Source organism: Gambusia affinis, linkage group LG08, assembly GCF_019740435.1.
Source record: "Gambusia affinis linkage group LG08, SWU_Gaff_1.0, whole genome shotgun sequence".
NCBI lineage: Eukaryota > Metazoa > Chordata > Actinopteri > Cyprinodontiformes > Poeciliidae > Gambusia > Gambusia affinis.
Window position 1 is genome coordinate 13,247,917 of NC_057875.1, and position 15,762 is coordinate 13,263,678.

The window sequence follows — 15,762 nt, forward strand, 5'->3', positions numbered from 1 at the left end:
GGACAGGAACAGACAGTTTAATTAATAACCACCACCCGTTTCTCTCTCTCTGACCTCAACTGGTCGCACATCCTCTCACTAAAATCGGACACATGCAGCTTAACGTTTAAATATTGATGGAGCTCTAGCGCACGCAAAGACGGAAGGAAAGTTTTCCACATCAGTTGGGCAGGAGAAGGTAAGAACTGCCAGACGAAGGATGGGCGAAGGGTTGGGAATGGATGTACTGTCATGGACAAAAGACAATACTGTGCAACCGACAGTCACAGGGAAGACTAAATACAACCTATAACTCACCAGGTTTTAGAACCAACTTTATTACCTCAATAACTTTAGTTTTTTTTTTTTTTGACGTTACAAATTTCTGACATTGCGAAGAGATTTGCTTTCTCTTTTGTTTACAACATTACGTTTCTTATCCCAGGCAATAATTACTATGTAGACTTGGTTGAAGTTGCTGCACATCATTATAGTTTGAGATCTGGGCTTTGGATAGACCATTGCAACACACTATCTTTTCTTAAACCATTGACTTGTGGATTTGCAGTAATGTTTGAGATTATTGACTTTAATCCAGTTTGAGACAAACTCTAGATATTGGAAAAAAAAAAAACCATCAAACTTACATCAGATATATTTTCACCTACACTGAATGAGTGCAAGCTCCCAGGACCAGTGGCTGCCAAACAAGCCAAATCACCACTCCTCCACCACCATGCTTGACAACGGATTTGAGATTTTTGTTGCTCTTTTGGAACATCTTCTGATCACAAAGGAGGAAGTTGACAGATTTAGCTAAATGGTTCGACATAAATAACTCAAGACTAAATATGATGAACGATTTTTAAAGTAAGATACTGCTAATAACCAGATTTATAGCTGATTTATTCTTTTGGACGTTTTATGTGTACAATGCACTATTTTCAAGTATAACAAACTCTGAACTGAGAGGAAACTACATGAAAAGAAGTAATGTAAAGAAAATGTAAAGAAGCAATTATATAGGTAAATGTGTGGACTAGATAATGTGAAATGAAGAAAGTATAACCAGCTGGTAAACAGATATAAATCAATCACTGTAGTCTTTGAAACATAAGTTGTCCCTATTTGTTTAGTATTACATCTGTGCAGATTTTTTTTCTTTTTAACTGTTTGGTTTTTGTTTGAAAGAAAAATGAAAAATATGCATCTCTGTCAGTGACTGAAAACAAGTGTAGGTGTAATGAGCTTCTCCCTGGACCTTTCAGTAAATAACTAGCGAAATCGCAATGTGCAATAATTTCTGCTTGTTTGTTTTTCTTGCACAAAAACAAAAAATGAAATATCATGCACCATAGCATATGTCATTAAGCTTAAACAGCTCTTTCTCATCTATCCATTCTGATGCAATTTTGCAAGTAAAGCTGGTGCTGCAATGTTTTTTTTTAGATAGAATCATCGCTCTCCCAACAACTAAAACAAGATGTTCTTGTTCAATCACTTCTTAATTGTTCGGTTATACTGAGTGATACACCTGTAGCGTTTCTGTTGATTACTTTTTGATATCTTTCAGTCTAAAGTTATATGTATGTGATTTATTGTTTCTGTTGCTCAGGCAGTAACCAGGTATAAATGTGGATGATGAACTTGATCATCACAGCTAATTTCCAATTTAACAAAGTTGTAATTTCCTACATGTTCAAGTTGATGTGAATTGTGTTTTACCTTACATACTCTATGCTTGGAAACATTTAAGCTGAACAAACAACACAAAAGTAAAAGAAAACTGATAGTCTTGCATTGTATCTGTTTTTGTACCTGTTATCTAGCGACGCCTGTATCTCATTTGTTTGGTTTTATTGTGCAGTATTAATTTTTCCAAAAGGTATTGGCATGGTACTCTCCTGCTTAAATCTTATCGGTGTAGAACTGATTTTTTCCATGACTACATTAACTGTGGCTGTACATTTGGTTTTCACGTGGGACGGAGGTTATTGAATCCATGTGGGCTGCTTTTTCATCTCGAGGGAAATTACATTGACTTAATTAAAACAATGTGGCAGCGCCGTCGATAATGTCCAACACGACCATTTTGTTACTTTACATGAAGACTCAATTGAAGAACTTCTTAATTCTCTTACAATGCTTCTCAGTTTTACTTAATTTATGCAAAGCCTTAAAATGCATCATGAAAGCAGTATGTACAAAAAGTGAAAAGACAGAAGTAATTGTCTCGTTTGCATAATTTGCTCTTCTCAAGGCTTTGTATTGACCTGACCTTCATCCTCATTCCTCCTGTTCAGAGCTACTAAACATCTCATCCCTAAACGTCTCATCTGGACCCGTAAGGTGTGTTGATGATTTATTACACTGTAAAAATGGCCAGGACCCAAATGGTTCACTGAATGTTTGTTTAAAAAGGCTTCAGCAAGGTCCTAAAATAACATTTTAAATCTTTGTGCAGGAGCAATCGGAGACATATTGTGAACCCTGTCTGGGATTTTGAAGTCGACCACAGAAAACTTTCCTGAATGAATGAGTGGGAGGGCCCCGAGATCAATGTGGTGGGACCGCTGCAAATCCCATCCAGCGATGAGTTCTCCATCTCTGAGAGCCCCCACTTCTTTGGTAAGTGTAGAGGGCAGGAACCACAACTGAAAATCAATTTTAACATCAAAAAATGGAAAGTGGAAGTGAGCAGGGTGAGAGTTTGGTATGATGCAAGAACAAGGGTAGGTGTGCTCACACTTCCTACCATGAAACAGAAAATCTGCTGCAACACAGACTACTGTCATGAAGACAATTCTCTAACTGACAGCAGCTCTCGAAAGTTAATCAGGTATAAATGTGGATACCTTGTTAAAATACCAGGGTTTGGTGATGAGAAAGCATTGATAATATTAGGCCACTCTACTTGATTTCCCCACATTTGATGAATGAGGGGTTTATTGGCGACTGAACGCTGAAAATAAATCAAAAGATCCTTCAACAAGGTTTTAGCATCAAGGGTGTGTAAATTTATGCAACCATGTTATCACACCTTTTACCTTTATTTCTTCTCTTCCTAATAGATCTACTTGATTTGAAAGAAACAGACGACATTCCATGTACAATGTTAGTGTTTTTCTTAACAATAGCACTGAGTTGAAAACTTGAATAAAAGTCAGCTTTAAAATTCTAAATAGATTTACCAACAACACAGCTATTTATTTCAATCTATATTGTTAAACTGTTTAAGGCTAAGCTAATGGATACGAACAGTGCTATCATTACCTCCTGATCCGAAGATATTTACTGCAGGTCATATCCATAAACCTGAAGTAAAATCAAAACCATTCCAGCTTAAAATTCCTCTGAGACAATCAGAAAGTTAATTTGTCGTATCAGTTGTAGGTAAATCTAAGTATTATCTACACAGCTGTGAACAGAGTGTAATATTTATTCCAGGAAAAGTCGTGTTACACAAACTCCTGATCACACCCTTTACACAATAAACCAGCAGAGCACTTTAAGACTAAAACCTAAAGCGCTGAAGGGCGGTCCTGCCTACAGCAATAACAGTATATGACTTTCTGTACAAGGTCAGCAAGAAGAAATTAACAATCCTCCCATCTTCTTTTGTTCTTATTTAGTCAAATTCAGCAGATCTGACAAATAGTTTTTCACACGACAGAGCAACAAGGCAAATATTTTGGGATTCTTCACCTGTCCAAATGTATAAGTGACCCTGCAGATATACATCCATCATACAGTAGCAGTCAGTTTGTACCCAAACTCCTGAATCAACCCGCTACCTGTAATGATGTGAAGACATCTTAACTGGGTGGTTAATGAATAGCTCCAGCAACCTTTGCTCCCTCCTCAGCATTTCTCAACCAGGCAGCAAGATGTTTTCACATCTTTAGCAAGGTGTCAGATCGACAAGTATTGAGTAGGAGATAATTTTTCTGTTAAAACTCAAGAAAAAGGCCAAACTACAAACCAACACTGGGGAGGAGGGAGAGTAAAAACTGAGAATAGTTTGCGTCGGGTCACATGGAGATGGCCATGGTCCAGACTCAGACATCCAGAGGTTTGTGATTCATCCTTCTCAACAAATATCATGTGAGGAAAAGTGTTAGTTCTGCTGATTTTCTGAAGCTGTTTCTCTGTGTTGAATAAGTTTCCCTGGATATTAATTCATAATGAATTAATTATGGATATTAATTCATTATGAATTAATATCCTTATGAGCAAATTGGTGTCAGCTTGTTTGGTGTAATGTCACTGTATTGCCTGTCTGAAAGACACAGTGTATTGTGAGCAGGTTGTTAATCATTTATGGCTTTATGGTATTTTGTGTGTTGCCTGGACAGCAAGTCTGATGGATTTTACTGGGAAAAGGTTCTTCAGGTTGTGATTTTAACATCGTCAGCTGCAAGTACACTGTAGTTATCACTCAAACTATAGTGTACTGCTTACACTGTTAGTTTTAGCATTTCCTGTTTCATTGTTGGAATTGGTTGGATTATTTCGAGTTGCATCATTTTCTACTTAAAAAGTAGATTTTTGTTATTTAACTCTAGCTTATCCATGCTCTGTCATCTAATTTTTTATGCACAAATCCCTGTGGTCATTATCTCCCTCCGATAAGGATTTATCAGATACTCGTGTTTTATTACCTTCTGTCTGAAGCAGTTTTCTTTTTGTACATTTGGTTTTATGTTTTTATCTCTGGAGTCACACCACAGAGAAATATCGTCTAAACTTACTATAAGTAGTTCTTTGTTTATGTCCCAGTATTCATCTTCCATTGACACTTAAACTCCACATTTATATTTAATGTTATGGTCTCTACCATGAAAGCTGCTGTAACAATTGATCTTTATAACTGGCCCAAGGACTACATTTGATTCCTCTGACCATGATGGATGCACTGATGATTTATAGTCTAAGCTGAGATAAAAAAATATTTAAAAACCCTGTTTTTGACATTCGGACTATAAACTGTCTTTTTCACATTGACCAACGAAAATAAAAATGCTCCCAAGCCTAGGATGAAATGTCAGGGTGGTTTTTTGTTTCATTTTGTGTTATAATGGTAAGTGATAAATTATGCGGAAATAAAAGCATGCATAATAATTAACTAAAACAAATCAATTTTAATGAACTGAGATATAACTTGTTGCCAGCTTTTGTCAGAATGAAAAAATGTTGGTAGTTTGATCTCAGTTAATTTATGTGTCACAATATTTTTGGAAACATTTTTTTTTACATTTCCCAGGATGTGCTATTCATGCTGTCTATTTGTGCAATGTGTTAAAAATAAAATGAGTCATATCCATAATTAGAATGACCAAGTGAAGACGTTGATGCAAAACTGAGCAGAGTGATTAATTTATTGTTGTTCTGGACCACAATATGTAATCACCATTGAGCGTTTCTCTAAAGCCTTTCTTCTTTTATTCATCAGACATACTGGCAGATCAAGGCAGTCCTCTTCTGCAGGACCCTGACATCCTACCGTTCACCACTTACCCCAGTATGCAGTATCCATCCCTGGAGCCAAACATGTCCGCCACTCCATACTACTCCACTCAGAACTATTACCCTCCATTCAGTGGAGACGAATGGTATTCACACATGGGCTTATACGAACTAAGGAAAGGACCCCTGGAGGGCAGTTATGGGACGGAAATGGACGAGGCCTCTTCTGTTATGCCGGCTGTTTGCAAGAGGAACCGGCACCTAAACCAACCTGGAAGGATCAAGGGGGAGGAACTGTGTGTGGTCTGTGGGGACAAGGCCTCTGGATACCACTACAACGCTCTCACCTGTGAAGGATGTAAAGGTGTGTGGAGTTTCCACAGGAGATACAGCACTGTGGGAAAGTCTTGTGTTATCCTTTATCTCTGTGTAGTTTAACAAGAGGTTCTCGTTTTGTTTTAAAGGCTGAGGTAGAAATGATATTTAAACCTTATTCTTTGAATTCTTTAAGATTGGCTGAAGAGGGTCAGTGAACAGCAAACTTATAGTCTTGCCACAGATTCTCAGTTGGGTTTAGAGCTGAACTTTAACCTTTCTAAGACACGAATATGCTTCAGCCAATACATTTTCCCCAAACACCATAAAATATTATTTTGTAAAGAGTATAAAATTCACATACATCCCAACTGCATAAATAAGGAGATGGTTTAATTATGCCTCTGAAATTAAAGGTTTCAAGTCTGAATTTGGAAAAAAATAACAGATTCTGAGAGTTCTTGCAAATAATACCTACATTTCTTTTGAGTACCACTTAAGCAGCTCAAGTACCAACAGTGATACTTGAACCCAAGTTTGAGAAGCAAGACTGTCAGGCTTCGTTCACACTGCAAGCTTAAGTGACCCAATTCCGATGTTTTTTACGTAATACGACCTGTATCTGATCTTTTCATGACAGTCAGAACAGCCCAGGTCGGATTCTTTTCAAATGCAACCCAGGCCACTTGCATATCCGATACGTATCCGATTCGAATGCGACCTAACCTTCAGGTCACATTCATCCGAACCGAAAGTCACTGATACTGGAAAAAGTATCTCACCATTCTGCACCCTGATACGCGCAAGCGGGACGTACAACAACCACGACGGACTATAATGAGGATTACGTTGTTAATATACTACTCCGGTCGGACAACAACTTCATGCTCCACCGTTAGCCTCCATGTTTACTTCTGCAAACGCTGAGCACTTCTTCTTTTTATGGCGGTTGGCAGAACTCTGAGGACGCTGACGCTATTGCGCCCTCTACTGCGCATGCGGGACACTTTCAGGTCCTTTGCCTGTTCAGACTGCAGAACACACACAAGTTGCATACCAATTGTGTCTCAGTGTGAACGGCACCGGCAAAAATATCTGATTTGACAAAATATGGAAATTGGGTCAATTCAGTATGCCGTGTGAACGCAGCCTAAGTGTCTCCACAGTAATGGCTGTCTCCATGGCAACTTACCAAATGCCAGATTTATAGAGTCCTTGGATTGAAGTTTCCTGTCCACCCGAGCTCTGAATCTGTACAGCTCAGGCCCTGCTTGTTTTATTAACGCTCTACTGATCCGGCCTGTCAGATTAGGTGAGGTAAATTATATTTCTATCTCACCATTTCAATTTCAGGTGCGCGACTGAACCGAACTCTATGAGATTTACAAAGATTTCTGAAAAGCTCTTTATAACCTGACACAGCTTTTAGACTTCTCCACAACTTTCTCCCTGACTTCTCTGCTGTGTTTCCTGACCTTCGTGATGATCTTTGTTCACTAATGCTCTCTAACAATCATCTGAGAGCATTTCATCTGTAAAAACATTGAAACACTAAGATAATTCCCCACCCGTTTTCCCAGTGATTTGCCACTTTGTGTTTTGGTATCGCCTAAAATCCAAATGAAATATTTGATGTTTTGTGATTTTAAATGTTAAATAACTTCAAAATGAAGATCTTGGCAAGGCACTGCATTATCATGTGAAGTTTGTTTAAAACTCAGTTGCATTGAGCTGTAATATGACATTTTACCTAAAAGCTCAACGACATTTGCCCCACATTGGAAATGTCTGTTCTTCGTATCTTTAGACCTTTAGAGCCTATTTATGACAGCAGTGTTTATTTCTACAGTCCAAACATCTGGGTAAGAATCATATGTGTGCATGAGGCAACAGTAGCTAGAATTACACAATATTTAGAAATCTGTGATTAAATGTCCCACCTGAAAGGACGTTTCTTTTCTCCAAAGAAAATCAGTTTAGCTTTATAAAAATGCTGCGTCCATTTCCTCAGGTGACTGCTTTTCAAGATTTTGATACAGCAATTTAAAAGAGCTTGTATAACAAGCACTAAATGCTGTTGAGTGAATGTTTAAGTACCTGCCAAGGACAGAAAATAAATCCATCCAGCTTACGACATTGGTCAGGTTTTGACTGACTGATGCTGACTTTATGAGAATAAAACAACTAAATGACTGTACGGAACAGTGGGAGTGAGCACTTTACGAGTTTTCCCTCAGTTTACAAATTATTAACTGGGTGAAAGCACCGTTGCGACCTTCAGCAGCCCCTCCCTGTGTTTTTATTGCATTGTGAATTCAGTGGGATTCCTGTCGAACGGCAGGCTGAAGGGATATGAGTGTAATTCCACACGGCCATCCTGGACAATGCCAGGAGTGTGCTAGCTGACCTGTGCTGCCGTTTCACCGAGAATAGACTCAAGTCTTCTAGGTAATGGTGCCCCGATTGGATTCCTTCTCACCTTTCTCCTACACAATGCACAAGCAACCCGAGCTTGGTCTCATCACTGCGTGTCATTGTGCTTAATGACATCAGAATGTCTGGTCTCTGTCCTAAAGTTAATGAGTCAAAGTGTTAGTTTGTTGCTATATTTGATGGCTCTAAACCACTGTTTAAACAAGTGCTTCATTGAGGTCAGAGGTGAGAACGGGTTCAGACTGAAGAGTCGCTAAAAAATAACAAGCTATGTGTATTCTCACCTGTTGCTGTCCAGAATAGGCATTCATCATTAGGAAACAGCTTGTCCATTTAAATATAGTCATATTGATCAGATGATTGGCATATTTCACAACAGTAAGTGAGGAAAACAGGGCTGTGTCCCACTTCTCCGCCACTGCAAGCTGGCTTTTGGATACAATGTGTGCAAAACAAGAACTTCATCTCAAACGTATGGAGCCACTTATTATCACACCACTTTGTAAAAATTCGTAATATTTCTTACCATTTTGTTCATTCAGATTTTGTCAGAAACACATTGTATCATGAAACTATAAAAAGCAGAACCCAAAATGCAGGTGCAGGGTTTCCCCCAGTGTATTACAAGCCTGGCGGGCCATCAAGCTTTACTTGTGCCCCCACCAGGCTTAGCATTGCTTATTTACTTACGGTTTTTTTTTCATGTTTGCATTTTTCAGACTGTATAGTTGGTGTTCAGATATTAATCTTCCAATCTTCCAATAACACATAATTATCAAGTGATATTTTCAAATTTCCTGTCAACTTTAAGCATCTTTTAAATCAAAAACACGACGGGCTGCTGCATGAATGACTGCTGAGCGCCCAATCACCTGGCTCAGGACGTTTTCTGGGGGAAACCTTGAGGTGAAAATAAACTATTACTCTAAAAAGGGAAATTCAAAGTCTTTCAAAAACAAAAGTCCAGGTGGAATCCAAAATAATAAATTACAAGAAGAGGAGGATTTGAGCAATTGAGATATTCAAGCTGAAGAGTTAATTTCTGAACAAGGAATAGGAGGTTGATTTGAAACTGGATGCAGCTGGGAGGGAAGGGAAGTAAATGGGAGAAATGACTGAATATGCAGCTATGCATATACAAAAAAATACAAATGGAGAGAGCAAAAGAACATCTTAAAATTAAGAAATAAACTGAATATAAAAATGGTGACAAACACTAAAATAAAGCAAAACAGAAAGCCAAAGATTATGACACATTGGCTATCAAACGTTGTGCAGTGTCTGTTAAATCTGCAGAATTAGAATAAAATAAATGCTGAATTATGTTTTTTTAATTGACTGTGTCTATAATTACTTAATGTTGAAAAGCAAAGATAGACAGTGTGTAAGAGTGTAACTAAAAGAGTTACTTGATCCGCAACACATGTTTTATTCAGCATCGTTCATACACTGCAAAAATTAACACCTGGCCCTTTAAATAATGAGGTAGTAGCATTCAGACTGCTGACTTGTAATAATTGCTCTAATAAATAAACGTAAGGATGATTGTATCCCCAATGACAAAAAAAAAAAAAAATCATAATAATATTAATAATAATAAAACTAGAGCATTTTTTTTTTTCAAATATAAAAAACACCCAGGAAACGGTGGATATTCAAACTGTTTTAAACTCAAATCCTTGCAACGCGTTATGTGATGTTTACCGTCCTCCTCTGCTTGTGTTCAGGCTTCTTCAGACGAAGCATAACAAAGAACGCCGTGTACAAATGCAAGAGTGGCGGCAACTGTGAGATGGACATGTACATGCGCAGGAAATGCCAGGAGTGCAGGCTGAGAAAATGCAAGGAGATGGGCATGCTGGCAGAGTGTGAGTATGGCTGCAGGTTTGGAGAGATGACAGGTAGACTTTTAAACGTATTGAAATCAACAATGAACAAATATGACACTGGACGAGTTGGGGACAGCTGAGAGGTGAATCCTCATTCTCCATTCTGACATTGTCTAGTTAATTATCCGAGGATATAATGTGTCATTTATGACATATGACACAGCTTTTGTTTGGTTTTCTGGAATGAAAGCAGTCAAGCAAAAAGTTCTCCCTATAAAAGATCAACATCATTAATCAGCATGTGGACACTGAAAGAGTTGCTCCAGCTTTCTCCCTGGTAACGTTAGTTTCAGAAACCAGCTGTGAGTTCTGTTAATAGTTGGCAGTACAAAAGCACTGAAGGATAAACTGGACTCCTGTTGCTCATAAATACTTCAGTGCAGCTGTGATCAATATTGCAGCATGGAAGGCCTTCATGATACTATCTGTCCCCACGGTAAGAGCTTAACTAATTAGGCAGGGAAAAAATGAACAGGTGAATTTTTTTTCTCTCTCATTACTGAACGTTTTAAAATTTGCTTTCCATATTTGAGTGTGTAATTAAATAGTAAAAAGAGTATGTGTTCACTATATAATAACTGGGATCTTGAATGAATTCATGTGTTTGATAGAAATTAGTAAGGGATCCTTAAGTGACTTTGTTTAGCTTTTTAAAGCTGCTCTGGATACAAATCTGTGAGGTATTTAACTCAGAAAGTGAAGCCTTCACTGATGCCTACAGGTCTGCTGACAGAGATCCAGTGTAAATCTAAAAGGCTTCGCAAGAACACCAAGACCTCCCCGGGGCGGTCAACAGGAGACGAGACAGAGGGGGTGGACAGTGCAGACAACAAGCAGGTCACCTCAACCACCAAGCTGTCAAAGGTAAACAAGGCATCTTATCGAGTCCCAGAGCAATGTAGATGAGGCAAATAAAATGTTTTTTGTTTTCAAATTTAGGAAAAGGTGGCAATTACTAAAGAGCAAGATGCACTCATGAAGCTCATAGTGGAGGCTTACAACAAACATCAAATCCCCCAGGACGTTACCAAAAAGCTGGTATTTGTCCAGCCTAACATTGAATTGTTCACATTATGAGGAATAACTAAGAATAAATAATCAGTTTATTCTTGCTTTTCCTTCCAGCTACAAGAGCAGTACAGCACAGAGGAAAACTTTCTCCTCTTGACCGAAATCGCAACAAGTCAAGTTCAGGTTTTGGTGGAGTTTACAAAGAATATTCCAGGTAAATCAGAGAACACAAAGTTACACAGAGCTGTGGAAAAAAGCCTTTGTCTTATAAATTGTTTTGTATTCCAGCCTTGCATTTACTTATTGAGTTTCTTTGGATCCGGATGAGTTGCATCTTTGGATCTTTTTTTTTTACCTACTTCATGTTGCCAATCGGGTCCTTTTTAGGTGATCTCCTCACTCTACAGATCTGACAGGAATTAGGCTTAAGAACGCCTTATGAAATTTTATTTAGCCGTCCAAAAACTGGGCTTACTCTATTTTATTCATAACTTAATTAGGAGAGGGCATTTATTTTTTCATTATTGGGTGAGGATAGTTTTGTATCTAATATAAAAGTACTGAAATGTTTAATAGTAACAAAACAGCAAAACCAGATGAAAACAGTAAGGGGGCAATTACTTAGTCACAGTATGCATGTAGTATCCAAAGAAACAAAAAGATGTAATTTCTTCGTTAGGGTTTCTGTCTCTGGATCATGAAGATCAGATCGCTCTGCTGAAGGGTTCGGCTGTGGAGGCCATGTTTCTGCGTTCAGCTCAAGTTTTCAGCAGGAAAATGCCAAAAGGACACACTGAGGTTTTAGAAGAAAGGATACGGAAAAGTGGTGAGTTTACTCACTAAATATGGTGTTGGTAAAGTCAGATTTTATCTGGAAAAATAACTAAAACTTTCTTGACGTAACAAAGAAGAGTTTCCAACGCAACCTTGAAAAATCTTTGAAAGCAATGAATTCAAATGAGGCATTCTCCTGATCAGGATAAATTTTGAAAATTTTAATTCAATTCTAGAGAAAAATACGTCAGCTTCTATGTTGAAATTTAAAATTAAATGGATCCAAACAATTAGAGCTGATTAGTTATGTTTTCCCTCTGATTATTCAGTTTTAGTTGGAAGATTTCAGGTTCTCATTACGAGCTTTAACATCATGACTATTTTTACATTTGAATTATTTACTTGAATTACATTTATTTCTGCTTTTGTTAATTTCAACCACATTAACTGGGTGCAAATTTGAATTTCATGTGAAAAATATACATGCAGGCCAATAGATATACACACACCACCACTATATTTTGTCTTTTAGGAGGCTGCAGTTTGCAGAGAATAACACCTAAAGCTTGATCTGTTCTTGAAAGTCCCCATATTTACTCTGACCTTGTTCTACCAAAACATTTGGTCGTAATTACACTAAAGGTTTGTTGATAGCTACAATAAGCATGTAGTCATAGTAGTAGTGAAACTTGGTAAGGCACATGTGACAAAATATTAGTCTTGCCCAATAACACAAATTGTTTGGCATATGAACTTATTCAAGCCTTTTGAAAACAATGCTGAAGTCCAGAATTACTTTGATAAATACTATAATATTCATCCTCATTATGGGAATATGTAAAGTTCAGGCCAAAACTGTACAACAAAGATAATCTATGAGTACAGGGTCAATCTAGCCATTTATTAGTTTGATAACTAGACGATAAACCTGTTAGGGAGTCAAAGAAAATTATTGTGTAAAATAATTATACTATTTGTAAAGTTATTTGCAGATGAGTCATACAGTTAAACAAGCAAATTTTTAACTTAAGTTTCAAAACATGTTCACTCAGCTAAAAAGGTTGTTTCTGATAAAAGATGGCAGAAAGTCGATAAACCAAAGTAAAAGATGTTTCAGTCATGACAAAAAATACAATCAGGGTATATATTGATTATTTACACCTTTTGTGCCAGTTAGCAATGAACAAGTCTTTGAGGTCAGAAGGCCTCCTTACAATCGACAAATTGAAATTCTGGCTAGGCAACTATAGAACTTTAATATTCCTTCCAGTTAGAATGGAAACGTTCAACGACTACCTTCAGCCTTAATCTGCTAGGTTATGAATTATTGTAGGCCTAAATAAAACCCCTGTAAATGAGAAATGAGTGAGAATCTTGATGGCAGTAACTTCTGCTGGATGTCAAATGTCCCTCCGTCTTTTGGTCTGTCGGGTTGAATCTAGCCAAATCTGGTCGGATTCTCGTTTAATATTTGATCTGTGTGATGCAGCGGAGAGATGTGCACTGACCTACTGATCCCAGGCTGGGTGTCGGTTACACATGCACACGAACCCTGTGTGGTTTCAGTTTCACTCTGTTCAGGTGTGCCTGCGTTGCTCCAGGTGAAGAACAGCAAACCCCGACTTCTTTTGAACCAACAGGATTAGGTTATTAAAACGCACATACTGCCTCTCTGCTTCCATAAATATCCCCTGGGCTGAATCGTTTACTGACCTGCTGCTTTTAAGAATCATTGATATGTATGTGAGGTGTCATCATGTCAACCAGACTGGACAGTTAGACAGCAAATGTGATGATGGCAAATGTGTGTGTGTGTGTCAGTAAGTCCCTGAGCGCTGCTCCTGAGTGAAGGGTGAGGATAAGAGATAGTCACACTAAAGGCCAGTCAGGGAGAAAAAGGCAGCAAAGCTGTCTGAAGAGAGCATTGTTTCTTATCACAACATCAAACGTGCCATTGTGCACTTCTTTCCCTCTGAGACCCCCTGGCATTTCTGAAAGCTCCATGACGATGATGAGGACGACGATGATGATAATGATGTCTCCGGGTGGACAGACGCCCCCACTAGATCGACGAGCCTCTACAGCTCCCAAACGTTAAACAGGAACCTGACTGAAAGACGTTGCACACTTTTTTTTTTTGTCACAATTAAATCTTTCATCATTAACATGTTTTTTAATATTGGACAAAGATACCGAACATGAAGTGTTTTTCTGAAGTTTTTCTAGTTTTTCTTTTGTTTGTTAAGATAAAACGTGATCCACGTTGGTTCAATTTGAGTACAAACTTTGACGAGGCCTTTGAAAACACTTAGCTTTATTTTTCACTGCGTTTCTGAGCCTGTCAGTGATGAACGTCTTGATGTGGTTTGGATCATTGTTCCCCTCCTTAACCGAATTGTTCTTGAATTTAAAGCCGTGAACTGTTGGCTCAAAATACTTTTTTTGAAATGGTTTGTCTGCTTTTAAAACCAATGAAAATTCTGACGCTGATGTATTTTTAGAGTTTACTGCCCAAAAAAGTATATTTTATATTAAAATCAGCTTGTTTAAATTTGTTCTGATTTAATGATTTGAAATTAAAGTGTGATTCAAAATTAGATGAAATCTTACAAAAGCAAAAAAGAAATAAGCGTTCAATTTATTTAATCAAAATTATGACATTTGAGTGTTTTTGGAGATCTTATTTTTTTCCCCCTTAATTTTAACAAGCTTTAGCTCAAAATAAAAGCTGTTCCTTGTTCCTTGTTGCACATCAAAAGCAGGTGAATCTCAAAATCTAAACTTTCACTTGCACTTAGCAAGCTTTTAGGCAAAATGTATAATAAAAACCATATTTGTTTCTGCAGGTATATCAGAAGAATTCATCACGCCCTTGTTTAATTTTTACAAAAGCGTTGGTGAGCTGCACATGGTGCTGGAGGAACAGGCTCTCCTCACTGCAATAACCATCCTGACACCAGGTGAGCCATCTTTTGCCTTCACTCAGTGCTCTTCGTGGAGTCTATTATTCTTCATGTTTCCATATCGATACCAGTACTCCTTCGAAGCGTACAGTATAATTAGAGTGCATTGTATTCCTCTCTAGATCGGCCTTATGTGAGGGACCAGCAGGCTGTGGAGCGGCTGCAGGAGCCGATGGTGGAGCTGCTGAAGAAGCTGTGTGTTCTGCAGCATCCGCAGGAGCCGCAGTACTTTGCTCGCCTCCTGGGCCGCCTGACGGAGCTGAGGACGCTCAACCATTATCATGCAGAGATGCTGACGTCATGGAGAGTGAACGACCACAAATTCACCCCGCTGCTCTGTGAGATCTGGGATGTGCAGTGAGGCACGGTGAGCAGCGAAGGAGCCTGGGAAGAAGAGAAGGACATTCCAGCTAAAAGGCTTCAGGAGTGGAACCAAGTTCATAATGGTAGACAAACAACAAGTCTGCTTTGGTTCTGCCTGACTTTATAAATAGGTAATATTAGTGTAATATAGCAGCTTTTTCCATGTTCAAGTTTTGTCATCAATATTTGGCTTAAAACGCTGACATTTAAAATGGATGAGTCAAAGAAGTACAAACACTGGAATTTTGTACGAAGCCAAGAAGGTTGTTGGAGATTTAGATTAGTGTTTTACGATGGGCTCGTTTTTATTTTATGCACAGAAATGTATGTTTTATGTACTTCCCTTGATAATTGACATTTCCAGGGAAGTATTTTCATACAACAGAGAATACATTAATTACAGCAAATATAGAAAAATGTACCACATTTCTTCTAGTAAGAGTGGAACTTTCTACATGTTATTGGGTGGCTGAAAAAAATGTTTTCAAATATTATTCAAATGCCAAATTATTTATTTCTTTTATGAAATAAATTCTTTATTTAATCTCAGAAAGCATATTCTTTCTTAT

At 38.0% G+C, this 15,762-nt stretch overlaps 1 protein-coding gene across 3 annotated transcripts; it reads left to right on the top strand.

The window, feature by feature from the left end:
• Window positions 1-26: 26 nt before the first annotated feature.
• Window positions 27-15,741, top strand: nr1h4 (nuclear receptor subfamily 1, group H, member 4). Of its 3 annotated transcripts, none has more exons than XM_044124576.1 (11): window positions 27-178; window positions 2,240-2,328; window positions 2,444-2,607; window positions 5,432-5,809; window positions 9,921-10,061; window positions 10,804-10,946; window positions 11,022-11,120; window positions 11,208-11,307; window positions 11,773-11,919; window positions 14,714-14,827; window positions 14,953-15,741. In XM_044124576.1, exons 3-11 carry the CDS (start codon window positions 2,511-2,513, stop codon window positions 15,189-15,191), a joined length of 1,458 nt encoding a protein of 485 aa, XP_043980511.1. In that variant the 5' UTR covers window positions 27-178; window positions 2,240-2,328; window positions 2,444-2,510; the 3' UTR covers window positions 15,192-15,741. The 3 variants fall into 3 exon arrangements, with proteins under 3 accessions (XP_043980511.1, XP_043980512.1, XP_043980513.1); XM_044124577.1 differs by having other exon boundaries at window positions 39-178; window positions 2,283-2,328; XM_044124578.1 differs by lacking the exons at window positions 27-178; window positions 2,240-2,328; window positions 2,444-2,607 and adding an exon at window positions 3,886-4,051.
• The last annotated feature ends 21 nt before the right edge of the window (window positions 15,742-15,762 follow it).